The sequence below is a fragment of the Gymnogyps californianus genome, chromosome Z (assembly GCF_018139145.2).
Source record: "Gymnogyps californianus isolate 813 chromosome Z, ASM1813914v2, whole genome shotgun sequence".
Classification (NCBI taxonomy): Eukaryota; Metazoa; Chordata; class Aves; order Accipitriformes; family Cathartidae; genus Gymnogyps; species Gymnogyps californianus.
In genome coordinates this window covers 1,544,392-1,572,224 of record NC_059500.1, presented here as the reverse complement: position 1 = coordinate 1,572,224, position 27,833 = coordinate 1,544,392, and the positions used below count along the sequence as shown (strand labels likewise).

At 35.1% G+C, this 27,833-nt stretch overlaps 1 protein-coding gene across 1 annotated transcript in view; it reads right to left on the bottom strand.

Moving 5' to 3' along the window:
* Positions 1-27,833, bottom strand: part of KIAA0825 (KIAA0825 ortholog) — a 214,349-nt gene that overhangs the window by 108,581 nt on the left and 77,935 nt on the right. Inside the window, exons 13-18 of the mRNA XM_050913279.1 lie at positions 21,030-21,218; positions 19,281-19,514; positions 17,162-17,570; positions 13,051-13,207; positions 8,670-8,825; positions 4,548-4,642 (exon numbers count right to left, since the gene is read on the bottom strand). Of these exons, the coding sequence (XP_050769236.1) occupies positions 4,548-4,642; positions 8,670-8,825; positions 13,051-13,207; positions 17,162-17,570; positions 19,281-19,514; positions 21,030-21,218 (1,240 nt within the window). The remainder of the gene's footprint in view (positions 1-4,547; positions 4,643-8,669; positions 8,826-13,050; positions 13,208-17,161; positions 17,571-19,280; positions 19,515-21,029; positions 21,219-27,833) is intronic.

The following is a 27,833-nucleotide window of genomic DNA, read 5'->3' as shown; positions in this document are numbered from 1 at the left end:
ATTCAATGCACCTGAAAGTCCTTGTAGAACTGCAGAAGAAAGGTCACATCTCAAAACTCAGCAAAAATATTAACATCTTCTAACTATGTACAAGTTGCTGAAATACTTCTCTGAAAATAAATGATCAGAAAGTGTTTAACTTACATATCAGTATAAAGGAGAGTACACAAACAAGAAGGGTAATGTATGGTACTGTGCTTTGGGTTTGTGCCTCAGTGTTGACAACACACCAGCTTTTTGGCTACTGCTGAGCAGTGCTTGCACAACACCAACCAAGGCCTTTTCTTTTTCCCACTCTGTCCTCCCAGCAAGTGGGCTGGGGGTGTGCAAGAAGCTGGCAGAGGGCACAGCCGGGACAGCTGACCCAAAATGACCACAGGGATATTCCATGCCATAGAAACGTCGTGCTCAGCAATAAAAGCTGGGGAAAGGAGGAGGAAGGGAGGATGTTCAGGGTTACGGCGTTACCTTGCCAAGTAACCGCTACGCGTGATGAAGCCCTGCTTTCCAGGAAGCAGCTGGACATCTGCCTGCTGATGGGAAGCACTGAATGAACTCCTTATTTTGCTTTGCTTGTGCGCACAGCTTCGCTTCACTTATTAAACTGTCTTTACCTGAACGCATGAGTTTTCTCACCTTTGCTCTTCCAGTTATCTCCCCCATCCCATTGTGGGGGGAGTGAGCAACTAGCTACATGGACACTTAGCTGCTGGCCAGGGTCAACTCACCACATTCACTAAAGTATTTTCAAATGTGATAATATGCACAGAGATAGTGGCCAGACAGTTAAAAAGAAGAGATCATAGTTGATACAATAAACTGCAGAAACAGTTTCAACATGCAGATTTAGCCAGACAATAACATTTTTTCCTTTATGAGCAGGACAGTGATTAAAAGTTGAGATACACATGAATTAATAACTAAAAGCACATGGTCTTCTTGTCTTAATATAGGTATTAGAGGTAAGGAACTCCCATTTGGTACTGAAATATCTAAGGATGTACAAATGAGTGCCAATACTCAAAAAAGCAGCATGTATTTGTGTAAGTATGCAGGACATTTTTTAAAGCTTGGGTAAATCAGGTACGATAAATTAGTTGAACATTAACAGGCTTATTATTACAAGATATTATTTCAAGTATAATTGAAAAGTATGTTTTACCTTTTATTCTTGCAGCTCAAACTATATGTAAAAAAAAGAATCAGAAGTAAAACTAGAAAGGAAAGGAATCCATCTATATACCCCTTTTCTTCCTGTAAGGAAAACTTCTTTACAGTTTCTAAAGGTATGAACTGTAAATACGGATGAATGTTAAGTTTTCCACATTAGTGCTCAACTTTAATAGGCTTTTCCTGATAGAGTTCTATATTTGATAACCTTGAAATAAAATAATATCATTAACCATCCGCATCTTCCATTTGAAAACACTTTTCCTAAACACTTTTACTTTGAGGATCATAGGAATGTGTGGATTAGATTCACACGCTCATGTGGAGCCAACAATGAGTAGTACACAACAATTCATTCCCTTTTTAACCAGTCCTAAAAGCCTTTTACTTTCCCCTAACCACCAACCAATTAATTTGCCTACCACTTGCTGGCTCTGGGACAATGCTCCCACAACCCCCTCCCACCTAACTCAGTCATTAACTAGGTTAGGGGAGCATTTCCCTTGTAAATGAGTCCCCTAAGCATTTTTACTTTTTTTCCAACCAAAGAGAAAGCAGAGCGTACTTGTTTTACTTCATATGCAACAGATAGTTTTTCTCTTTAAATATAAAAAAAAGGGTATAGACACCAATATCACTGTGAAGAGGTGAAAATATTTTTGCCTGCACAGAAGTGACTGATAAGGGAAAGCTTTAGCGTGTGTTAAAGAAAGGAGTAATTAAAGTATTATGGCTCTCCACTTTATCAACTGATGGTTCTGACTCTTTTCAAGTACTGCCCTACAGTTTTGTTTAGTTCATTTCAGGAGGCAAATAGTAGAAACAGAATGGGTCCATTATAAACGGGAGGTCAAAATAATTACACACCCATTTGGCTTGAACCTTAACTCCTGAGCACAAGTGAGGCTGAGTTTTATGCAATTTTAGGAAGGAGCATGAAGAATCACCTAAAGATAGGGCTCATTTGAGTCATTGCAAAGCTTACTTGAGTAGCGATGAGACCAGCTAGAATTGGCCTAGCCAGGTGGCAAACATGAGCAGACATACTTTAGCTATGCTAAAAATTAAGTCATGTAAAGACAAGCTGTGTTGGAGATGCTGGTCGCTATGGCAGATATCGGATTAGCAATTCTACTTAATGATCACAATGGGTTTAAACGATCTGTTGGTCTGTAAAGTAGAGTGGTTTAAATAATAAATCCATGAGCTAATCATTAATGGCTTGCATAATGTCACTTCTAGATGAGAATTTCCATATCATGTAAAAGGGCAATGAATGGAGACATTTTCAAATTAGGAAGGATGACAACAATTAGGGCACTTATTAAACGAGAAAAAAGATGCAACAATAGATGATATGACAAAGGCATGAAATACAGAGAAGGACAGAGAAGGCATATACACGACTTCTTTCTAAACTCTATAAAGAGATCAAAAAAAAAAAAAGAAATGTTTGAAGATGTCAGAGAAGATGAAATGTCCACAGAAAATGTTCCCTCTGCAAATCACAGCAGTCCTCTCTGCTCCCTTTGGCTCATATTGATGACATAAACATGAAGGGAAGTTCAAGAACCAGCTTGAGTCTAAGACTTTCTATGAGAATCTCTTTTAAAAGGGCAAACTACTTCATTTTTAACGAAGGACAAGTGTTAGCAATCAGCAGGAGAACTATCAAAGAAAAAAAATTAGTACTGAATTGTCTCTGCCATTTAACATAAAAATGACACTGGTCAGACTGGTACAGACCAAAAAGTCCATGAAGTCCCATATTCTGTCTGGTAGTGGGTAACAGAGGACATCAAGAGGAGAACTGAATGGCACATTCTTGCCAGCATCATTTTTTGTGCAATTGCATTAAAATTTTGGAAAATAACAATTTGGGTGGGGAAAGAATTAATCATAGCAAAATTAAGAAAGAAGACTAGCAATAGACTGTACAAATATTTTATATATGAAATGAAGGAAGAACTAAATGTTTAAGGCTAACTGGTAGCGATAAACCAAGAAAACAGCATAAAAACATTTTTGACACGCAAATTCACACACTTTTGAAATTGTTGTTCCAGTTGCTAAATAGATAAACAGTTCAGTTTAAAAGATGAATGATATGACCATATTAGATATCATCAGGAGGATTCAGAATTAAGAAGGGAATGTTAAACGTCTTAGTTTGCAACATGTAAGTTTTCCAGTTTTCACAAGGATATGTGGCAAATGCTTTTGAAAAATACCCACTTTTTCCACCTACAATTTTCTGAATTTAACAAGTATTAATTCTGCATTAAATATATCTGCTTATTAATTAAGCAGTTAAATTTTACAAGTAAAAAAAGTGTTAAAATATTAAAATAAGTTCCATTAGTTAAAAACTATTAAGGAAACACTTTCTGTTTCTGGCTACACTTGTCATGCCCCCAACTGAATTTAAGATTCATTGCATCTTGAGTAATGTCCTGTTTTCAGCGAGGACAGAGTTAATTTTCTTCCTAGTAGCTGGTGTAGTGCGGTGTTTTGGATTTAGTAGGAAAAGAATGTTGATAACACGCTGATGTTTTTAGTTGTTGCTAAGTAGTGTTTATACTAAGTCAAGGATTTTTCAGCTTCTCATGCCCAGCCAGCAGGAAGGCTGGAGGGGCACAAGGAGCTGGGAGGGGACACAGCCAGGACAGCTGACCCAACCTGGCCAAAGGGATATTCCATACCATATGACGTCATGCCCAGTATATAAACTGGGGGGAGTTGGCTGGGAGGGGCGGATCTCTGCTCGGGAACTAACTGGGCATGAGTCAGCGAGTGGTGAGCAATTGCATTGTGCATCACTTGTTTTGTAGAGTCTAATTCTTTTAGTATTATTATTGTCATATTATTATTATTATTATCATTATTTTTCCTTCCTTTCTGTCCTATTAAACTGTCTTTATCTCAACCCACGAGGTTTGTTCTTTTTCCGATTCTCTCCCCCATCCCACTGGGTGGGGGGAATGAGTGAGCAGCTGCGTGGTGCTGAGTTGCCGGCTGGGGTTAAACCACAAGTAAACATCCCCTAAGTTCTGTGCTATACAGCTGAAATCTCCCTGAGCAGTCTAAGTGTGCAAAAGTTACTAATTTCTTTTTAAAGTATTATTTAAGGACAGTATCAACATATATTCAGGTCTCAGACAGAAAGAACATACTAGGTTCCTCAAAATAGGAATTGAAAACCATCTTTGTATGGATCAAATACACTAGACAATAAGTATCTCCATTTTAAAATTGCATATTTAAAAATAAATGTATAATTTATTTTAAAAATTTCACCAGTAAAACCTTTGTGCATTGACTATTATAAAGTAAAAAAGACAACAAGGAAGCGCAATTATTTGCCAAAATCCCATTACCTGTGTGCCAGCAGTACCCTGAAGGTCATCTGATTCAGTCCCAAATAACTTGGCAGCAAGTTTGACCAATCCCAGTTCCATTCAGTAATGGTTGACTGTTGATACATGGCAAGAAGCTATTGTTAGTTATTAATCAGTGTTAATACGATCAGTAAATTAAAGCTCCAGCTGTGATATACTAACCAAGAAGGAAGGGGGTCTAGAACAAGGACTTAGACAGATGATATCAATTATGTCCACAGAAGAAGGTTTTTATTCCAATAAGACAGCAATTAATTTATAAATCCATTTGGGGATGTAGCCATTATTTATAAAAAGATAAATCAATTTTTTGAACCGTTATTCTTCCAACTGTTAATGGCATTCTGCCCAACCACTTTGTCTGAGTGCTTGACTCTTTGTTTGAAAAGCAAAATAATTGGCAACTTTTTATGTAACAGCAATTTACATTTTCTACTGTCAGCAAAAAGTTTGTCATGAAAAACTTGGTATAGCTAGAATTCAAGATGTAACCTGTATCATAATTAGAGTGATGGTTTACTTGTCTATTGTTTTGTAAGGCACTCCAGTCACCAGATGGTTATTATAAACAGCAGTAAGTCTAGACAATATGAACAACTATAACTCCATATTGCTTATTTAATAAATAAAAGCAATCTACAATAATAGTGGGCAGACAAAAGACCACACACAACATTCTTATGTTTACAAAACAGTAACTCCTGTTGCATAATATTAATTCGCATTGTCAGTAACGGTCAAGTAGTGACTACAATTCAACATTCTTGGGAGGAAATCGTTCAACAATTACTGTTGTAACACTAAAATAGCACTGAGTAGTTTAAAAAAAAAGATGAAGCAAGTCAAAACAATGGAAATAAACCTAAATAAGAAGGGTAAAGTATATCTTGCAGTGCATCTTTTTCTTCTTACATACAGCACTTGGTTCTTCTGGGAGAGCAGAATCAGTGCAATCCCTCCCCTTCCTTCCACCTTTATTTTATTCCCTCCCTTCTTTTAATTTAATTTTCTCCCTAACCCTCATCTTTGGCATGCATTTAAAAGTAACGTAGAAAAATAATGGTGAAATACAGAGCAAGAAAGGAAGACAAGGGTAGCTAAGGAAAGAATCATATAGTGTTAAAGTGGAAAGTGAATGAAGAAGTAATAGAGAACATCTGATAAACAAGAAATAAGGGGAAAAGAGTCAACTGAGAGAATAGTGGGAGAAGAACAACATGGGAGAAAACAGGCAACTGTTCTGTACTCTACACTGAATTAAAAATAGATAAACAAATATGGAGGAAGTACTTGTAAAATCAAGAGGGAGAAAAAGGAGAAGCTAAGCAGCCAGTAGCAACAGTCATAAAAACAAATAGGAAGATTTTAAGTATACCAGATAAAAATTCAGTCCACCAGACTGATCAGTTCTGTGAAAAAATAAAGGATCAGTTTGAAAAAAGTCACTTCAGGAAAGGAAAATAATTTCTTTGTAGCATTTTTCTTCATTGATGCTGTTGAGGAGTTGCATAGCCTAGACTTAATCTTATTAGACAATAGAGGAGCAGCAGCACTGGCAGAGATTGAGGTGTCAGGACAAATTGATAAAATGAAGAGCAACAAGTTACTAGGACCAGATGGTGATTATTCAAGATTTTTACAGGAATGTAAGAATGAAGTGGCTGAATTGTTAACAGAAACGACACACTTCCTAGAATCAGCTACTGAACTAGAGGGTTGGAAGGTAAGAAATTTACATATTATTAATAAAAATGCTGGAGTTGATCTCAAAATAGCAGTTCAGTGGCCTTTGTTTCAAGAGCAGTAAAATTCATAGAAATTATGATTAAGTATCTTGCTAAATTTGACATGACAGGAACAAATTAGCAAAACTTCAGAAGAGAAAAGTCAACCACCCTAAGGTACTGCAATTTTTACATATACCAACAAACAATACATGGAACGTTTACTACAAATTATCTTTCAGAAAGCTTTTGAAATAATTTATTTTAAGAAATCCTCTACTGAGGAAGCTAAGAGCATCTCTACACTGCATAGTGTAGACATGCTCTTATACTGTTATATATTATATTTTTATATATTATAATATGTTATATAGTGTAGTATAACACGAACAATCTCTGTTTAGAGCTGAACCAGCTCTCTGGACTCACAAGCAGTATTGCCATGCCTATTCCAATTGGCCCTTCTGAGAGAAAAGTTTTAAAAAGCAATACATAATTAACTCATTCACAAAATACGTTGTGAAACCTGTAGCTTGTTGGGACTTGGGATTTATAAAAAGGATAGAATGTTAGTTGATGTATTAAAAACACATCTATTTACAATAGATTTAAAGAAAATCAAGAAATTAATCATAGATTATAAACTCCTAAGCTTCATGGCAGTTGCCAACCAGTAAGAAATGAATTTAAGAAGAAATATATCCTTTGAGAAGAATAATTGTTTCTTGCCAGCACTTTCTTGGCATCTTCTACAGGCACTGGTAACAGTCTTCACAGGAAACCAGACACTGAGCTATACTGACCACTGTTTTATAAATAGACAGTCCCACACCACTAAATAAATGTGCGATTTGATAGTAAAGGGAACTAAATTATTGAATAATATTATTAAGCTCAGGAAATAAGTCTGTCATTGTCAACAACAGGGTTGGCACATGCTACGTTAAGGTCCATGATCTACTCTTTTTTTCTTTTAAGATACTTTTCCATATTCAGGTAATAGACTTTATGTCAAAAGTTTACAAAATCCAAAGCAATTTAATATGAACTATCCCTTGTCATCTGTTGATTAATAGAGCACTGCAAATCTGTCATGTAGCAGAAGAATTCTGCCCTGAGTTGTCACTACTTGAAGGTCTTATTCTACCACACTATTAATGAATTGAGAATTGAGGCATGGTAAACTATTTTCTGCATTTCAAATTGGAGTAAGTGATTCTGTAGCCCCTTAAATTCTATCAATTTAAGACATACATAAAGGGACTAGTCAAAGAAAAAAAATAAGATACTTTTAAAGCATGTTCCTCCCAAGTGAGAAGCCTTGTGAAATTGGTATTAATCTCCTTTTTCAGGATATTAACACTTTTATTGCAACATGACAATAATTAAGCATTCATTAAACAAGGAGGAAAAAAACCAAACCAAAACCCCAAAACAGATATATTTTACAGCAATACAACTGGTGAAATTGTCCAAAATGCTCAAAACTGGGAAAAGAGATTACATTACTTGAAAGCAGAGTTGTACTGAAAAAGGATGTCTTTCTACCACAGGTCTGTAAAGTGAATTTCATGCCACTGTAATACCATTTCTTTTTAAATATTTGGAATTAAGGAGTAGAATCAAAACTGTAGATTATGGATTAGGAAGACCTGAGAAATGACAGTGTAAGATTTTTTAACTGTCCAAGTGCTATCAGAAACTACATACATTTTGTGTAATGAATTGGTCATGTGGCACTCTGGCAGAGATTTAAGCAACTAGATCTATTTTCTTTAATTGTCACATTATCAGGAAACCAATTTCTATAAGTAAATTATAATCCTTTACATATCACTACCATGGCTTAATGAAAAACAGAAAAATGGATGCTTTCATTTTTTGGTGTTTTTTCCCCTGCTTATTCTCACTGTTCTGTTAAATCTCTGTATTTCCAAAGCATCCTTTACTTTACTGTTCAACACTCCTGTGAAAGACTCATCAGGAAGATTCTAAATGTGCACTTGGAGTTTTGCCATGATTTTTCAAAGGACTAAGACTAGCCCTATGTACCATTACACAGATGTAATAAATGTCATTGCTACTAATGGGCTTTCCTTCACTATACTGAACTAAGACAGAAAGTCTAAGTAAATGCAAGTTGCTCTTACATGCAATAATTTTGATAAAAGGACAATAATGGCTTTTTGAACATCATGCTATTGTAGAGGGTGCCCTCATTAGATTCCTGAGTAATAATATTCCTTTGCACTTCATCAAATGTGAACGCATGTAATTAATTCCGTTTTCATAATTTCAGTCTCTGTCATTATCATGATCATAATAAGATCGACAAGTAAAAATTATACTATAACCAAGGTTTCAGATTTCCACAAACCTGATTGAATGCTTTTGCACAAGTTTGTCTGTACACCTGGAAAGGGTTGAAGACAGGCTGCTCTTCTCTGCCCTTCAGTGTCAAAGGCATGCATTGACTGGAGGTAACACCATCTTCAGAAGAATTCTCACAACACAGCTGCTCCTTCAAATATTCCTGTCAGAAGAAAAAACAACCACAAAACAGTATATGCCACCTAGCTTTCTAAGTGAAATTTGCCTAAATTTCAACCATAACTTTACAGTGTCCTTGATAGAAGCTCCTTATATTAAAGGAGGGAATAAGTAATCTCTTACAAAATAGAAACCTTTTTAAGAGTAACACCATTTTACAACAAACAATAAATAAACCTCCATGAACATCCATCCAACTGGGGCAAATCAGAATAATCTAAGCTATTGTTTTGAAGTTGTCGTCAAATTATGTGTATCAGTTCTCATTTAATATATATATATGTTAGGTATGTGGAAGTGAAAAACAAAGGTTTTCTATGAGCTGTTCTAATGTAAGATGGCTATTATATGATTTATTTTACATGATAAACTATATATGAATATTTAAAGTTATTTTTTGGACAGCATTAAATAGTTACTACATGACTGTAAATTAATTGTTTAATGAACATATTCAAACCAGTTGTTTAAACACAGGAAATAAATATTCTCCCACTCTTTAAAGCTATTTCTAATTGTTGAAGCATTCAAAGACTAGAAGTCATTTATGATTTACATGGCAATTTTTGAAACTATACTGTAACAGACGCATGATTATTTTGGCCACAATCTTTTCTGTTTTCACTTCTTAAACGACTATGTAAATAAATCATCATTGCATGCCAATAAAGTGTTTTGATTAAATAGAACCATTTTACAAAGAGCTAGATAATGAAACACAGATCTATTTGCTGGAAGGACTACTGTGATTAAACAGTTTATTGTTATTAAAATGAAGTCCATAATGATAGGATTGCCGTAACATTGAGCAAGTACTCAAGGTGAGTCTTCATTAAGATGAGTGGATGCAAATGCTCCTCTTACTTTGCACTACTACTGAGATGATAAAAATTTTCAGATGCAGGTGAGGGAACATGTAAACTACCTGCCAAGGCACCTTGTGCTCCTCAGTCGGTCCTTCTAAAAGAATAATTTCATCATCGGTTTAAACTGATCCAACTGTGGTCTGGCCTGAAAGGCACAAGTTCCCTCCCAATCCACATAGACTGTAGCTGTTTCTCCCTTGTGTTGGCACTAGCATATGTTGTGAAATCAGCCAGAAAAAAGAAAGGTTTCAGCCAGATAAACAAGCCACATGATTTCTAGTACTAGTACAAAGGGGGGCCTAGGAGTGGGAAGGCACAAGGACAAGAGAAAGAGCAGGACTGTCTCTCTCTGCTGGTTGCAGCCAATTGTCAGGACTGCCTAAGATAATCATGAAATCATCTAAGTGCATTTAAAAAAAAAAAAAAAAAAAGTCATCAGAGCTTTTTTGGTTTAAGACAACAGCGTAACCCAGCTGTGAAAACATACCCTACATGTCTTACCTACATTTTCTCAGCCTACAAAAATGTCTGGGTTTTTTTCCCATTCATTCATGACTTCATGCCATAACAAAGATTTTAAAGTCGTGGTGAAGGGGGTTATTTAAAAGCTATTTCTATATGTTTACCGATTTTTCATGTATGTACTGCCTTCCATGTACACATTTACACAAAATACGTAGACAGCTCTAAAGCAACCCAGCCCTCTGGGTGTCACAGAGCCAGCAAAAGCAGATTCTGTTGGGTTTTTAGTAGAGATATTGGAAATCGCTCTGCATGCTTGCTAGGGTTTGAACATTTCGAGTGGTATACAGCTCACCTCCCAGTACAGGCGTTTTTCTGTCTTTGGAATACTGTGGATTTATGTTTTGACAAAGAGATTTATTCAACAATGGTAAATGCATTACTTTAAGAACTCCTTTAGTACAGTACATATTGTAGACCCTGAAAGGGTCATGTCTCAAAAATGTGAAATAGATAGAAATGAAATCACGTTTGTAAACATGTGAGCTATATCCTCACTATCATTGACTGGGCATGAAACCAAGTAAACAGAATATTATTGAGCCTGACAGCTCAGGAGAGTTGGTTTCTCTTTGGTAGCCATTAGTCAAAAATGCTTTTAAAAATGATTATTCTTTTGGATAAATACATGAAGGACTGTAGGCTGTTTTGAGTTCTACAGTATCTATTATAGATCTTTATAACATCATAGCTCTATTTCCAAATACAGCTTCCAAGAATCTATATCCCTTTTCACCTGCTTTTCTAAGGAAAATTACTGAGAACAACAATTTTCTCTCTCATCATTTTGTTCTCTATTCACACACAATTATTAAGCAGCATAGCATAAAGATCTCCAAACTAATTTTAAGAACCGGATCCCTTGATAGTCCAAGGAGTCTCCAAACAAAAGGATGGACCTTTGAACAGACAATCAAGTCTATTTCTTGGTAGTCAGGCATATTAAACGTAATCTAAGTTATGAAAAATAATATTGAAAAGTGCATTATCATAATACCATGCTAAGCATTAAAATGTTTTGTAAAGGTTTCAAAGGCAATTTGAAGTAACACGGTTAAGTCCTTCTGTGAGCCAAGCTGGCCAGGATTTTTTTTTCTTCTTTTTTTAAAAACAAGACAGTTTTTTCCATTGAGAAATGTTCTATATTTAACAAAGCTCTTACTAGCTGCAGAAATTCAAGGAGAGACACCTGGGATGTGGAAAGTCAGGCTAAAGTCCCTCTTCCAGCTAATTCTCTCAGCCTCTTACCTCCTATTGGAGCTGCTCCACTTTGTATAAATAACCGAATACTCACAGGAGTTGGATCTTGGATCAGGGTCTCCAGAACTCGATATGGGCATTCTACCCCTTCAGCTAGAGTATGATTCTATTTTTGACCCTAGATGTTTCAGAATGGATTTTTACAGCAATTTCTACAAGGCGAAACAACTCCAACAGGGGAAAAGGACAGAGTTCCATGCTGGTAGCTAATGGTCTAGCGGTTTGGGGAGTTAGTTCGGATGTGGGAGATGCAGATTCAATTCCCTGGTCTAAACCAGGCAGAATAAAAGTTTGAGCCTGCATATCCCGTCCCCTAGGTGACTGCCCTAACTACTGGATTATATGCTATTTTCGGAGGTCTTGCTCATCATCTTTTCCTCACTCCGTTATACTTAGAGTAATCCTGAATGTGCTCCAGGTGAAAAGGTTTTGTTTGAACTGCATTACAGTAATAATTTTCACTTCACTTCCTGAACCATTTAATTGTTTGAGATGAAACTTGAAAAGATTCTGTATTGTATTAATATTAGGTTGCCATCTCTACATACATGCTTACATTGCTTCTAAAGCTTCCAAATGCAGATGCATAAAGGTTGCTTTTAAGCCTATACTTAGGAACAAAACAGTTGATCTGATTTTCAGAAGCACAGTGCCAGTACTGAGCTGCTCTCTATTGCCTTCATACAGACATAGCTGCCTAATTGTTTTTTTTGCTATCAATTTTTTTTTAAAAAGAAAAATCTTGGCCTATGCCTGTATTTGCATTATTTTGCATTTTATTATAAACACTTCTGTACACTTGCGATGATCTTAACAGCACCTGCTTATGCATTCAAGGAATAGTAATTTAGTAATTATAGCTAATAAACAGAACTTTCTTAATTAAGCTGCGTAGATCTGTGTTATCATACAATTTAAGCAAACCTGTGTTTATTTCAGTGTATAAAATCAGAATGCTTTTGGTAACCTGGGGCAATTTAGTACAGCCTTGGAAATAATGAGATAATTCTTTTACATTGCCCAAATTCCATGTGCAGCAAACAAATCTGAATGTTTACTGTAATTTCAAAAGCACTTTAACTGAACAGTTATCTAGATTAAGTAAGGTTTTCATGCGGATGCATTTACTTCCTCAGTACAGCCGTAGGGTTTGTTTGTTTGTTTTTTAAATCAGGAGAACTGATTTACCACATTTAATTTTACTTCCTGTAACAGTCAATTTTTCAATAGCCGTGCTGATTTTTTTAAAAAAATTTTTTTTTTAACTGTATTCAAACTCCTAAAATGTATCTATGGTCTACAATATGAATCTGAAGGAAGTTTATGAGCCATACTACTGTTTAAGTACATAAATAAGATCTACATTGTTTCCCATAAAGTAATCTTTTCTGTACAAATGCAGAAAAGCCTAAACTGAATGGATTCTATTACAATACAATATAGGATTTCATATTGACTTTAAGAAGCATTATCACCTCCTTGACTAACCCTTAGCTGCCAGCAGACGCTGCCTCAGGCCAGTACACACCTAATTGCTCGGTAAAAAGGCCGTTTCCCTACCTCATTGAGCCGGATGATGTGATAAATTTGCCTCAGGTACTCGCTGCCACCTGGTTTGTGGCAGATATCCAGGACCATCATGTTTATTTTCTGCTCAGTGAATCCAAGTGCAATACCTCCTTCCTCTAACGTTGCACCTTCTACTGTGACTGAGGCACTAGAATATAGAAAAAGATACAAATATTCTTAAGTTAAATTTCTAAAAATCAAAATATTAATACAAAGTCAGCTAAAGCTACACGTTAAAAAAAAACTTACAAAGATTTGGCTTGCACAAAACAAATGTTGCTGTATATACGTCTCATAAGCCTTTATACAAATACATAATAAATGCTAAATAACATTTTCTTATTATACAAATTTTAATTATTTTAATCAGAAAGATGAAAACATAAAACATTCTTACTCTAAGGACATACAAGCAGCAAATATTTTTTAATTTTCTTTTCCACTAGAGAAGTATCTTTGCTACTAGAAATGACATTTGCATTCGATCTTTTGTACATTTTTCTTTGCCTGTCGCTGCAGATATTAAAGCCTAATTAACATGTCAGAAAGGTAGCCATTACTCTAAGTATAGGTTAGAAGTTTTAAATTGAAGTCTTTTTCTTCCCACTGGTATGGTGGTAACCATTTCAAAGGTACCTATTTGCCACTTGTTGCACTTTTTGCCCTGTACTGCTCCTTGTTTTTCTTCTTAAAAGTATTTGTGTGAAGCTGCTACAAAAAAATCTGAAGGTTACAAGCCCAAATGACTTGAAAAATGTGCATTCAAAACTGTGACCATTATTAGACTGCCCTCTATGCATACAAACATAAGTTACCAATTCTGTACCAATTGCTTAGTGTTGTACGTTGATAAAGTATTAAGAAAAAAGTACTACAACTAATTCTTTTCCTCAAATATTAGAGCTGCAACACAGACATATGCTGTCACCTTGACACAGATGTGTCAAGAATTTGAAAGACCAACAGAATATATTAACACTTCTACAGTCATTACTGGATTAATTTAAAATATACCAAAGAAGCATTCTGAATTTTAAAAAAAGGCAATATTTTAATTTTTTACAGGTAAAACAAAAAAAAAAAACCAACCCCAAAATACTTTGGTACAGTCAGCTGTAAGTTGCAGTTTACTGTTGAAAGTGTGCCATGATTACAAAGTTAGTTCTGCTGAAAGTTGCTGTTTGACCTGCAGGCTCACTTAAATGCTACACAGCTGCTGGACATTAAAGCTGATATTGCTTCCACATGCAGTTCCAGAATGTCCTACAGAGCAAATAGTTTCAAAATATAAACTATAATTTTGTTCTTTGCTGAATGGAAGTAAGTGATACTCTGTTATTATGGTGTATTTTACAGAAAAGCCTCAAAGAAATTGATCTTTAAAATTAAAGCACACTTAAGGCTGATCTTTCGATGCCACATACAGATACAACCTGAATTTCTCGTCAAACTTCTTAGCGACTGACATTGAAAAAGTTGAGGACCTCTGACAAAGCAGTGTATCAGTGTCAGCGCCCAAATTGTATCCTTTCCTGTCCGTCACTGTGCAGGTGAAGCAGATGATTGGATTCAGTCAGTGCCATGATTAATGAGTTCCTCTCTGGATTTGGGACTGCCTATCAATCATGTCATTAGGAAGAATGTGCCCTGAAAGAGGCAGACCTCAGCCAAGGAATAACTGCATTCATCTTAATCTGTATATGCACCCAGCCAGCCAAGTCAGGGTCACCATGATGAAAAACAATAATCTTCAACTCGACAAATAACTTTGCAAAGACAGACATTTCTGTTCTTCTCGGGAAGCGTGTTCTTCAGAATCTAACGTGACTGTTTAGAGCTCTGGTGCTACCATAAAGTGAAGGTTATTTTAATGAATAGTAATGCTTTCAGGCAGTACATAAGACAGGCAATGCATACAACTGCCACTTTCTGAAGCTTTCACTGAAGACTTTTTTTTTTTTTTATTTTTCCTAAAAACTAAGTTAAATTTGTATGCCACAATGGAAGAACCTATATAATATTTAGACTTTTTAAGTAGCTAGCAGTCCTGATAACAATAACATAACACAAAATCAAGCAACACTTTCACTTATAAAAATCCAGTGCACTTCAAAGATGTTTCCACAACTGTGTAGGTGAATCCCAAATAAATTTTTGGATTTTATGGTTTTCATTTTCTTCCACACACTGTATCTATTAAAAGTCTATAAACATTTATAAATATGAATATGTATATATAAAAATGCATGTGCATACATTTAGCCACAAAATCCTTTAATTATGAAAAGGTTATACAGAACATAATTTTACATCATCTTAGATTTTCAACTATAACCATTCCCATTTCAAACAAATCACGTAAACATCACAAGTCTCCTCTTGGAAGATCTGCTTTTAGTTTAGTGATTATGTGAGCATTTCTTAAATTGATATTTGAATTTCAGCTTTAATATAATAGTTTTATAATTTGCATTTGTAATAATATTTTATCTCTACATTGCATATCTCAGCTATTTATTAACTAGATTATTTTTTTCTCAGAAATTGACCCATGATATTTGAATATAAAATGAAAAAATAACATTCATGCTAGACTTCTATTGCAGAAATCCCACTGAAGTCAGGGGACTTAGTTTCATAACTGCATCATATAACTACTCACTTGGAGACCAGGTAATGCATTCTTCAGTTTCTTAAGCTTAAAATTAGGAGCCCTAGTCACAAACTAGTTCTCACTTTGGTTGACACTGTACACATACAGAAAACATTTTCCCACATTCATTTCCCACAGTCTAATAGCTGACAGATAATACAGCATTTTTGTGGTATGTTAGAAGAGAAAACAGAGTAGTATATTAATTTAAAATTCTCACCTTGAGAAGAAGTGCAAATACTAAAGTTTTAGTTTTTAGAGGTTATCCACAGTATTGTCTTACCCTGCATTTGTATTATTTAAGAAATACCTATTCTCTCAGTGACATTAGAAATTGTCTTATGGAACCATTCTGTTAAGTATCAATTTACATATTATCATTATGAGTTTTTTATTCTATGACTCTTTCAGTCACTGGCATCTGGCTTCAATCTTTTAATCACTGGATTAGAGCTTGTAAATTAGTATTAAATGGAAACATAAAGATTACAAAGGTCAATGTCAATGAGCATTCGTGTGACACTATTACTGCTTAGTGCTACTCACTTTAACTGACTACTCGTAGAAACAGGATACTGTCCCTTAAAGCACTGCATGAAAGTCTGTTCACTGATATCAGTGATTCCGACCTACAATCGCTATATCCTTTGTTTATATGGATAATTACTGTCAGGATAGCAATGACTGCAACCTTCAAGAATATTCATTAAAAAAAGCAATCTTACTTTCAGTAGTCAACAATTTAATTCAGTAAGTCATGTAACTCCAATAAATCTAATATTGGAAAGCTGATGAATAGTATTTTTACAGAACGGTACACAACTTCAACATTAAAACAGACTGGACTAGGAACACATTGACATGTACACAACTCCTTCGAAAATCATTATGAGGATGTAAAACACTCAGACCTTAATGTCAAATCTGCAGGGAAGGTTGATATTTCCTGAGAAAGGCACAGCAGGGTACTCTCCTTGTCCTGTTTTGATATATCCTACTTGCCCTCAGGGTTTGTTACGTTTTAAAATGAAGTATGCTTACTTTTTAATCACAGATGAACACTGAAAGCTTTTCATAGTCCCTCTTAATTTAATCACCACAGCAAAATTAATTTATAAATATATTGTGGTACCTTCTAGTCAGTGTACCTGTTCACATTCTGAAAGATACACCAACTAAATTGTCCGCATTTTTGGATCATCACAAAAATGTGAAATCTCTAAGCACTATGAAGACACTGTTCTGATGAAACAACAATGGTTTACTGTTTCAACAATGCAATTAAGTTGCAAAAACATGCTATAAAGCCATCAATATTAAGAACTAATCCATTTCATGTAAGATCACTGTTCATCTACTTTTTTTTAAACTGAAGAATAGCCATAAACATGCAATAATTCAGTAAAATAAAGAAAGAACAACAGTATTTGAAAAATACTACATTCTTACCACTCTGTGCTCAATTTCCTAGCCTTCAGCAACTGGCTTTCAATCCAGTTTGGTCTTTGCTGTTCAATGCTTTGTATAACCTTCTGGGTCACTTGCTTAGGACCACTTTTCTGTTTTCCCATAATACTTTCTAAGCACACACGAACTAAACTGAGTTTTTCTTTGCTCCATCTGTCAAGTGTTGCACCTGTTAAAAGTTCTGCAGTATTTCCATCCTCAAATATCCGACATATAATTACAATCAAGTTCCAGACAAGCAGACCAGCTTTCTTCAATTCAGCAAAGTTTCTTGACATTTTTCTCTCAGCCAGAAAAAAGAAGTACTTAATTGGGGGAGGCAAACATGCAATCACTGTAGGTAACTTGCTGATTACAATAGATACTGCCTGAGCTGCAAGCCTTGTGAAGCCTTAAAAAAAGAAAGAAAAGATATGATTAACATTAACATTCTAGTTCTATCACAGCATGCTTCTGAATGTTGTATGATAATTTCTAACTTTCTTTTGTACTGAAAATGGGTAAAAAGCTTAACTACTCAACACTGTATCTTGACTTCTGTTGTGCTTCCTCTACGTAAATCCCACAAAATCTAAACAATAACATGAATTAAAAACAGAAAACCTAGAAAATTTAGAATTCAGACTGACTCTTTTAACAATTAGTCCTGCAGTGCACAGAATAAATGAAAAAGACAACACCCAGGTATTCTGAATGGTAAAAAAGTTGCCCTCAAAATTGTGGTGTAATATTTTTTCAACTTCACGAGTGGAGCATTGCAGTAAGTGTCTCAGGGCATTACATACATTCATAATCTTTAGTTTTCTATCAATCCCTTTCTATGTTCAAACCTACAAAACTTCCATTTATCAACTTTCATATAAGCATGCACACTATATAGCACTGCATTTTAAAAATTCCAGATATTAAAAGTAGCTATAGAAGTAACTACAGAAAATATGCTGCTCAAAACCCAAGATATATCTGAAATGAAAAAATATACCAAAAGGTGATCCACAATACGGAGTCAAGTCAAGATTTAAAAAACCACCAAAACAAAACCCAAACAAACCAAGAAAACCCCTGACTCATTGCACCTGTATTCTCAACTTGTTAAAAAAAAAAAAAAAAAAAAAGCCAGGTCCATTCTGGGTGTCACACAGCCAATTTAATTTGTCAGTAAGCCTGAGCCTTACCTTTCAGCTTGCATACCAGTTCAGGCTTAGCGATAGCCTAAAGTAGCCATACAAGTTCTAGATTAAACTGAGATTGCAGTGAAAGTGCAGTGAGCACACTGCTGTGTAAATATGACTCAACATGCTGAAGAGAAGATATATGGAAAGAAAGAATGGACTGATGCCCTGGCGTGCCCACAATCTACATATTCAAAACTTCATGCCAGAATATACTACAGCAATACTACTGTATTGAAAACAATCAGGGAATACTTTGGTGGCAATGAATTTATGGTGAAATGTTTCCAAAAGTTAGCCTTTTGAAATGATGGAGGCTTTAGGCACTGTGGGCTATGAAAGTATACACCAGAAATCATCTTTCCATCCAGTCACCTTCAAAACATCTCCTATTACATATATTATTTCTCTTTCTTCAGTAACTGTTTCAACAACCAAGCAGTAGCAATTCCATACCAGTTTCAGTGCTATTCAAACATAAATTGCTGTTGTAAAGTTGGGATAAATAAGTTGTTACAATTTCAGACAACACTGTGTATTTAAATTTAAACAGTCCTGACTGAAAAGATGATAATGAAGAGAAGAACTGGTTACAGCCATTAATACAAGAGCATAGATATTATGCCTTACTCTGTCTTGAATCCCACCTTACTACTGCCAGATGCTAAAAACATTTTCAGTACTAATATTATCAGTACAATACCGATTATTTTAAAAAGCTTGTTTGTGTATGCATGGGTGTAAGCCTCAAGAAAGAGGTACTGAATTTTAAGGCTAAGTACTTTAAAAAATTGGATGCTTGGAAATTGTTTTGTTCATTGTCAAACTGCAACGCTCATGAATTTTAACTGTTCAATTTTGATATGTACTCATTAGAGGGGTAACAAGCTTTTATGACAAATTTATAAAACAGTATAAATTTCACCCACTTTTCCCAGATTCTTTTCTCTTCATTTCCCGAGGAGTGTAATTCCATTCCTTTGGAACCGTTTTCAGTAAACTTTCAGGAACTATTTGCTTGTGCTGGTACGTTCCATAGTTTTCTGTTGCCTCCCATGAATGCATCAAAGAAATTATCTGCTTCACTATACCCTTGACTGAATTAATCAAAGTCAACTTCAAGCATCTGATAACCTCTGGCTCCGACTCACCACAACTGGAAACTTCAGAAGGAAGAATTATTAAATATTCAGTAAGTGTAGTCATTTGTGTAAATCTGTTTCAGAAAGAAGTATTTCAGCGTTCTTATGGAAAGAAAAGTAAAAACATTATGATTCATAACAACTTAGACCTATTGGCCTGTTACAAGTTACAGAAAGAGTATAAAGCAAAACAGGGTAGCATCTTGTACCATCTTAATACAGTACCGATGAAAAATACAATTTAATTTATTTCCTTCATCCTCATTTCTCCATCAATGTATTTCTAAAAATTTGATTTAAGCTGACTGATGTCTTCCTTTTTATATGGAGTACATTTAATTACTTGTTAGACATCAATGAGGCAAACAGATATACCTGTTTTTTTCTACTTCCTTGTCTTGATAGTATTAATGAAGTTGCATTTATTAGATACCCAAACTCTTATACTAGAGCACAGCAAAGGAAAAAAAGATATATTGGAAAGAAAAATGCATACAAATAATAGTCATCAACAGAGACATAGCGTGTTATCAGAGATTGCATGTTGAAAATAGACCATCCTAAATACAGTTATTGACATTACAACAAGCATCAATCTTCTCCACATTCTTCATACCACAGAGAATTGCAGTTTCTCCATTGCCATGGAGCAGCAGTTGTCAGGCAGAGTGCTGCAGGATGTATCAGAGATGTCTTTTGACATGTTAGGTCCTTTGCTCATACTTTTGCTTGTCTGTACTTTCTGCTGATCTAAGTTTTATTCTTCTCTGCATGGCCTTTCTGGCAGCTTCCATGCAATATTTCTGTATTTTTCTTCCTCTTACACCTTAGACTTCTACTTTTTGCAATCCCATTTTTCTCTGAGGAATACCTGAGCACTTTTAGCACCATTGTTTTCTATTTTGTGATATTCGTAATTCTATTTCCCCTCTTATATTCTCCATTTTCTTCTTCTCTTTTGAGCTTTCCTGCATTTTAGCCATCATTTGCAAGATCACCCTTCTAAACTGTACCTCTCTTTTCTGGTCGAATACTGCTTTTCCTTGGGGGCAGTGTTAGTTGATCTAATTGTGAGGGCAGCTCTCCCTCTCCGTGGAAAATTAGAAGCCTGTCTGCCTGTTGACAGCAGAGTCTATATGCCCATCAGACTATATAGGAGTCCTTCCTTTTCTTTTTCCACTCTCCTTTAACAGTTTCTTACTTTTAAATCGTGGCAAAGCTCTGGAGCTATTGAATGCACAGAGACAAAGAACCTGGTATTGGTAGAGAGCTACAGAAACTATCTGCTGCAGGTAAGATACTTATGGAAATCAGACTCCTGGTCGACCACACCACTCCGTAACCTCTGCTTTCTTCAAAATTTTCACCATTCCTACCATGACCTGATTGCTCAAAACACTTCAATTATACTGTAATTTTGAAGTAAACTACCATCATTTCATCTGATGTATTAAGGTAAAAATAATATGCGCTACATGTCTGAAAAGTGACAAGGTTTAACATCAGATTTTAAATACTTATTAATAAATTAAATACCTGTCATATTGTATAAGCAATTCCACAACTGCTCTTTTTCCATGTAGGTCTCAAAAGCAATGCCAAGAGATTTGGGTGATAAAGTGCAGTAAGACAATACTGTGAAGATTGTTTCAATCAGAGTAGGCTCTTTGTTATTTATCTGTTCTAAGAGAGAACTTTGTTCATCATGATTCAATACTTCATTTCCTTCAAAATAAACAAAAACATGGTTACAATAATTTCCAAGTAATTCAAGTTCACAGTAATAGATAGTATTAATCAAAACAAACTGCAAACTGTATCTGAATAATATTTCAAACAATAATAATACTTACAGATACTGAAATCTGATCTCCCTCTACATAATGACATTTGACTGTCTTCCTGAATTATATGTAGCCATTAAAAAAAAGACTCAAGCGTGTTTACAGACTATGGAATATGCTTATTTAATTCAAAATACACTCAGTATATAATTGGAATTTGATTATTTACTAAATATTAATCAGAAGTAAATTGTACTACTTCTGTAGAATCACAGTCAAAAAGTTATTACTGCTTAAATCCTCTTACCAATATATTAGTCATGTGAAATAACAGAAGTCTATTTAGTTATATATAAAAAAAAAAAGCAGCTGCTGCATACTCTCCAAAATGGTTTGGCTTTGTTTTTCAGTACAAGATGAAATTGAGAAGAAACCAGTTCCGCAAAACAAAGTCTCAGCGCTGCTAAGATACAGATACCTATGGTTTTAAAGACAGCCAGTGATTTTCATAGAGTTGAGTGGTAACAGCTTACATAACATGTATTTCTAAATGTTCTTCATAATCATTTAAAACATTCTCCCAGCTGAAAGATAATGAAGTGTTTAAACCTCTTTGAACCAATGCAGCTCAATGGCTTTGACTTGTGCTAATGTCAAAGACCTCAGCTTCCCACGTATTTGTGGAATATGATTTCAACGTTAACAATCATAACAGATGACCAGAGCCAGAACCAATTAAACACTTTTAATTTAAATTTCTAGTTTGCAAAATTGAAAGTTTCTGTAAAACTGATTTAGACAAAATTATACTTGAAAATGTCATTGGTCTGTGCCAGTTTGGCCGCCCTTATCTTTAGCAACCTATGCAGGAGAAAGATGCGAGAGACCAAATTTCTAGGCTGCGTTTTTCCAGTGGTTCAAACAGCTTTCAAAATCTACCACAGTGGAAAATTGCTGCTTTCCACCCAGCTCTGAATGACTTGAGAATGTTGTAAAATTCAGAAATCTCATTTTACTCTCCTCTGAATTCCCACAATCTAATTCACACATTATTGTAAACCATTCCGTCTGGGTAGTGTGCAACCTTAATAGAAACACCCCATAGCATGTAGAAAGCTGAAAAACAAGATCAGTGATTTCATAACCAACAAGCTGTGGGTTTTTTTTTCCCAAGGCAGGAGACAGATCAGCAATAAGAACTGTTTTTAGTCAGCTTTTTTTCCTGTGAGTTGAGTGAGCTGGCATATTTTGCTGAGACACCTTCCAATGCCAGATGCTTCTGAGTGAAGCATCAAATGGATTCCACTAATTCACTAAAACCAGCGATACGTTGTCTAATATGGATATGATAAAAAAGAAGTAAGAACGCAGAAAAAACAGTTCAAAAAGGAAAACCCAGAGGTATTCAAATTGTGAGATGAAAATTCGAATTGAACTTTGATTATATTACTATAAGCATTTTTTTTTTTAAATTAATTTAACCAAATTCTAGGGAGGAGGGTTTGCTGAGATTTTAAATACTATGTAAACTGTCTTTGCAGAACATGATGGGAAATTGCTTTGTTTAAAGGGGCTTATGACTTGAAATAAAGCCTAAATTTGCTTTATGATCATGCCACATTAAAGTCTGAGTCACAACTTATTAATTTTTCTAATCAACTTAGTGCTACCAATAAATTTAGATAAATGGAAAGAAGCATAAAAGAATTCTGTAGGGGGTTATACATATATCTTCTTATAACTAGTGTATAATACAAATCTTGTGCTTTTAAGTAAAGATCTTCAGGAATCCACTGGGAAAGCATTCTGAGGCTAAACATAACAAGATATGTAAGCTTTCATCAGCTTTTTCTTGTTTTACCCTGAAGTAAATGTTGCCCTTGTTGTAAGAATACCTGACCCTTCAAAGCTCAGGTTGAAATGAGTTTTCTGACTGATGAACTGGCAGGGATCATATAGAATCATATAATCATAGAATAGTTTGGGTTGGAAGGGACTTTAAAGGATAATGTCAGTTGGTTGAAAGGTTTAGCTAGTTGATTGGTATAGCTGGTTAAATATTATGAATTAGGAGTCTACAGAAAGATATGTAGATTTCTCTTGCCTTAGAATTTTTCTTTAACGTTTATTAGCTCACCTGTCATAACATTAAATATTCATCTTAGTTTGAACTCCAATGCAGCCTTCTTGTTAATCATCACATAAGAACAGTATTTATATGATAGGCATCATACTTATTGCCCATTGATACTTCCCTCTATATATTTCTCTTTTTTCCACTCACTGCATTTGTATATCAAAAGCTAATCTGTGAAAGGAATCTAAAGCTCCTATAGGTAGCTCAAAGGAGATGCTTCTTTTTCATTTTAGGAGGACTTACATCCATAGATAAATATGGCTATATACTTATCTTAGGTACCTGTTAAAGAAAATCTGCTATTTGTTATTTCCATATAGCATAATGTTCCACATGCACAGAGGATGCCCAAATATATAAAAATATTAATATTATTAATAAATAACTTTATAAGAAAATTATGTATCTAGTGAATAACAGCTATGCCCTAACCAGTCACAATGAATCATTCTTCCTATGACAAAATAATGCACTTAACCTCTTGGGATAGTACCATGTATTTTAAAAACATATCTTCAGAGAGGCAGACTTACAAGCGTAATTTATCCATATTTCTTTCTTACTGATAGAAATACTTCCCAGTAACTTGCTGACGTTATCACACTCATCCAGCTCTTATCTGCTACTGGTTTAGTCATGAAATGAAGCTTACTGAATTTAGAAAATCTTGTTATTGACTCTAGACTTCTCCCTCCCTAGTGAATCCTTACAAGACAGACAAGCTATAAACAGTTATGCTGTCTTTTTTGACCAAAAGAAGTAGTCAAAGTTCAAATTTATACATGCTGTTTCATTTAGGAAGAGAAACTGAAGATGAAGTAAGCTATTTCTGATACAGTTCTTTTATTTGCAAAGAGCATAAAACTTCTGCTTTCTTTATAGTTTAAATCACAGCAGCTGATGAGGATATAAAGAATGCAAAAAGGATATATTTTATTTGTTTATAGAACCAAATCTTTCAGCAGGCACTCTGCACTACTTGCTTCTTTGCACTATATTCTCAGTGCTTCTTCTGTCACTGGCTTTTTTCCTATTCCTTTTCTGTGTCTGTTCTGGTAGATCATTTTACTTGTCTCTCATAGAGTTGCTCCTCTCCAATGCAATCATTCTCCAGTCAGTCTTGACAGCTAGAATCTATTGTAACTTTGAATATGACTTCATTTTGGCAGAAAGTCTATTATTTTAGTTTTAAATTCCAAAAAGAAATTTGAGATCATATTACTTCTATCTTGAATGAAATGCAGATCTGAACCCTACCCGTTTCAATTTAGTAAAACCCAAATAATAATATCCCCTGTATTAGCTGCTACCTGTGAATCCAATGAGTCCTAAATTTGTGACAACTAAAAAGCTCAACACAAGACAAAAAGACTTTAACAAACTTTATATCATCTGCCCATAAATTATTAACATATCAGCAAACTACTTCTGTGCCTATATATTTATATGTCACCAATCCCATAGTATTTTACTCTCATTCAACTCCCTTTAGAATTTTTTCTCCCTGAACATTTTGTTTTCAACTGAGAAGAAGCTTCCGTTAATGAATCTCTGGGTCAATGGCTTCTGTGAAATCTATCATCTCACCTGTGTCAAATAGAAAAAATCATTACTATCAGAATACCTCCAGCACTGATTTTATGGGATAGTATGCTGAAACTGTGGCATTCTGATAGCCAAACTTTGATGAGGCAATATTGAATTTAGTCCTATGGCCACATTACCTCCTTTGTATTACTGCATGTATTGGGATCGATACTGAACAGGTTACCCTCTTAAAATGTATTCAGTCTAGAGCTCTACTGTAGCAAGAAATTCCTACCAGAAATGACTAGGTCTTTGAAAAGCTATCCGTATGACCATGTATCACAGTCACAGAGGCTATCACAGATATATCCCAGAGACTATCTTCACACTTTGTCAAGAGAAGGTATGTGATTCTCAGCAGGGCTCTGTTACAGTCCAAGTGGAAATTCCTATTCAATATTTCAGAAACTCCATAAAATCTGTTTACTGTTTTCTTTAGCTTATCACTGGGAAGTCATCAAAAGGAATAAGATATCTGATTAAGGTCCCTTTTCTATTGATCTTCCAGCTCGAAGTACATCACGCCAGTAAACTCTTCTACCATTTTGCCATATTGGTTACGCAGGTACAGTAGCCAATAAGTTTACTGGTCAGATGGATATTTTGAGGAGATGCCACTTTTAAAATAATTTTCTAATCCTTTGTTGTTAGGCTACCATGATACAGTTTGCTATCATGAAGAAGCTAAGAAAACTTTCAGGTGTTCTGGCGTCTGTACTCAGAAGCCTCATCCTGGATGATCCACAAGCATCTGGAGGAGAGAGCTATCTCTGCACAAGCATATAAATTCCTCTAAGAGACTTACGTGTGCTCTCCTCATGAGGACTGTGTTGTTAACCTCCAAGTTTTGTCAAAAAACCTGCACAACTATATTTCCCCAAAATTGTGTGTGGTTGAACCATGGGACTAGCACAGTTGCTAGTTTTTCCAGTTCCCTGGTAGACTGTGTTGTCTCAGGATTATTAAATCCAAGGAGTTATTACAAGGAAGTACAAAAATAATTACCTTCAAGTACTTGAAATAAAAGTTTTAAATTGTTATACAGATTTAGCCAATGCCAGGATTTTAATGGAGATGGTAATTTATTTAAGGAATGTACATTTTCTTTTGTAATAACTCACTACTGTCACTAACAGTTCAGTCCGATTCCTAAGTGAGGTCAGTTGGTAAAGTTATCACCTTTCACTGTTCTTTTAGGGTAACTTAAAAAAATCAGTGCTATTCACTTTTAAATGCCTAGAATTTAATTAATTTCATTAAATTTAATTAAATTTAATTAAAATTTAATTAGTGCCTAAAATTTACCTTAAAATGCCACATTATACATTATGGCAGTTAAAGAGCTGCTTCACAAGGGGCAAAGAATTTGATTGGGGGGGAAAAAAAAATCTTTCCATTCTACAAATATATTTTCAAGTAATTTCTCTTGCCAGAAATCAGTTTATAAAAGCACAGTCATATCTATTAGTCTCTAGGGAGTTAGCTGATACTGCACCACACAGTTTTATTTTCTGAGTGGAAATCCTCCCTTCCCCGCCCTTCTTATTTGTGCAAGGTAAATTATCTCTTTTTGAAGCAACTCACATTTCTTTGGGTCCAATTTCAGATTTGCAGCCTTAAACTTATCACAGAATATTTGCAAATGTTACTATCAGTTCTTATTTCAAAGTTTTAGTGGGGGACCAGGATATCATCTAGGTTTAACTGTACAGGCCACACAATACCCTCTTCCATTAGTCTCTCAAATAGGCATTGTGCGAGCCAAAAACATTAAGTGAAACTGCCAATGGCCTTGTCCTGCTGTGAAAGCAGCTTTCTTCCAGTTTATCTCCACATGCCAGTATTCACTGTAAAGTTGTGTACAGAAAATGAAATTAAATCTCTGTAACAACTGGAGTCTCATGTATTCATTGTAATCAGTAAGATCTTTTAAAAAAGGAATACATTGCTTTTTCTATTGTATATCATTAACTTGGTGCTACCATCTCTTCTTCTTAAAGAAAAGTATGTATGAGGCCCAAGGACCGATTGAAGGCCTCGGATGTGCCTTGCTGATGATTTCTCAGTGACCTCTTTCTTATCTGCTATTGGTAAATGGCGAGGTGTCTCTTGACTGACGAGATTCCCTTTGGTATTAATCCTGTGTTGGGCCAGCGTAATTCAATAAAGCTATTGCTTTTTGCTTTATTATGCAAAGAATAACTCCTGGTTCCTGGAAATAAAGACTCTCAAACGGGAAGTCACAGACTGTTCTGCTGGCATGCTGTGCATTTAGAGCAAGTCTAGCAGAGAGTTCACTTTTACCCTTCCCATTTTCATATCAGCATCTGCTGGATTCAATAACTTTTATGCAAGCACCACTGTCTGTATTCCCCTATTATTTGTTGTTTGTCAAAATAATCCATTTGTCTTTCATATTCATGGGTGATAAAGCAATTCTGGTAAAAAATTCCATCAAGAAAATTGCAAAACAGTTTGTTTTGTCAGAAAATTAACACAGTACCAGCTACCTTCATTATTTTTCTCTGCAAAGGCACAGCAAAGGCCCTAGACCCTTCACTCACTCAAGAACATGTCTTAGAAGAAATCTTTTGAATGTTGGATGTATAGAAAACAACTCTGGGATTATATTACACTGTAATTAACTGTAATTCAATACACGTAGGTTATTTAGACTTGTAGTTTAAGTTAGAGAGGTCCAATATGCAAATCCAATTTTTCAACTATTTTTTCAAAGGTGCCTTTTACCCAGTGGCCATACTCATGGGAGACAAATAAGTGGTTCAGTTTGGGCTACCCTGATTTATTGCCTGTAGTATTTTTGATGTGATA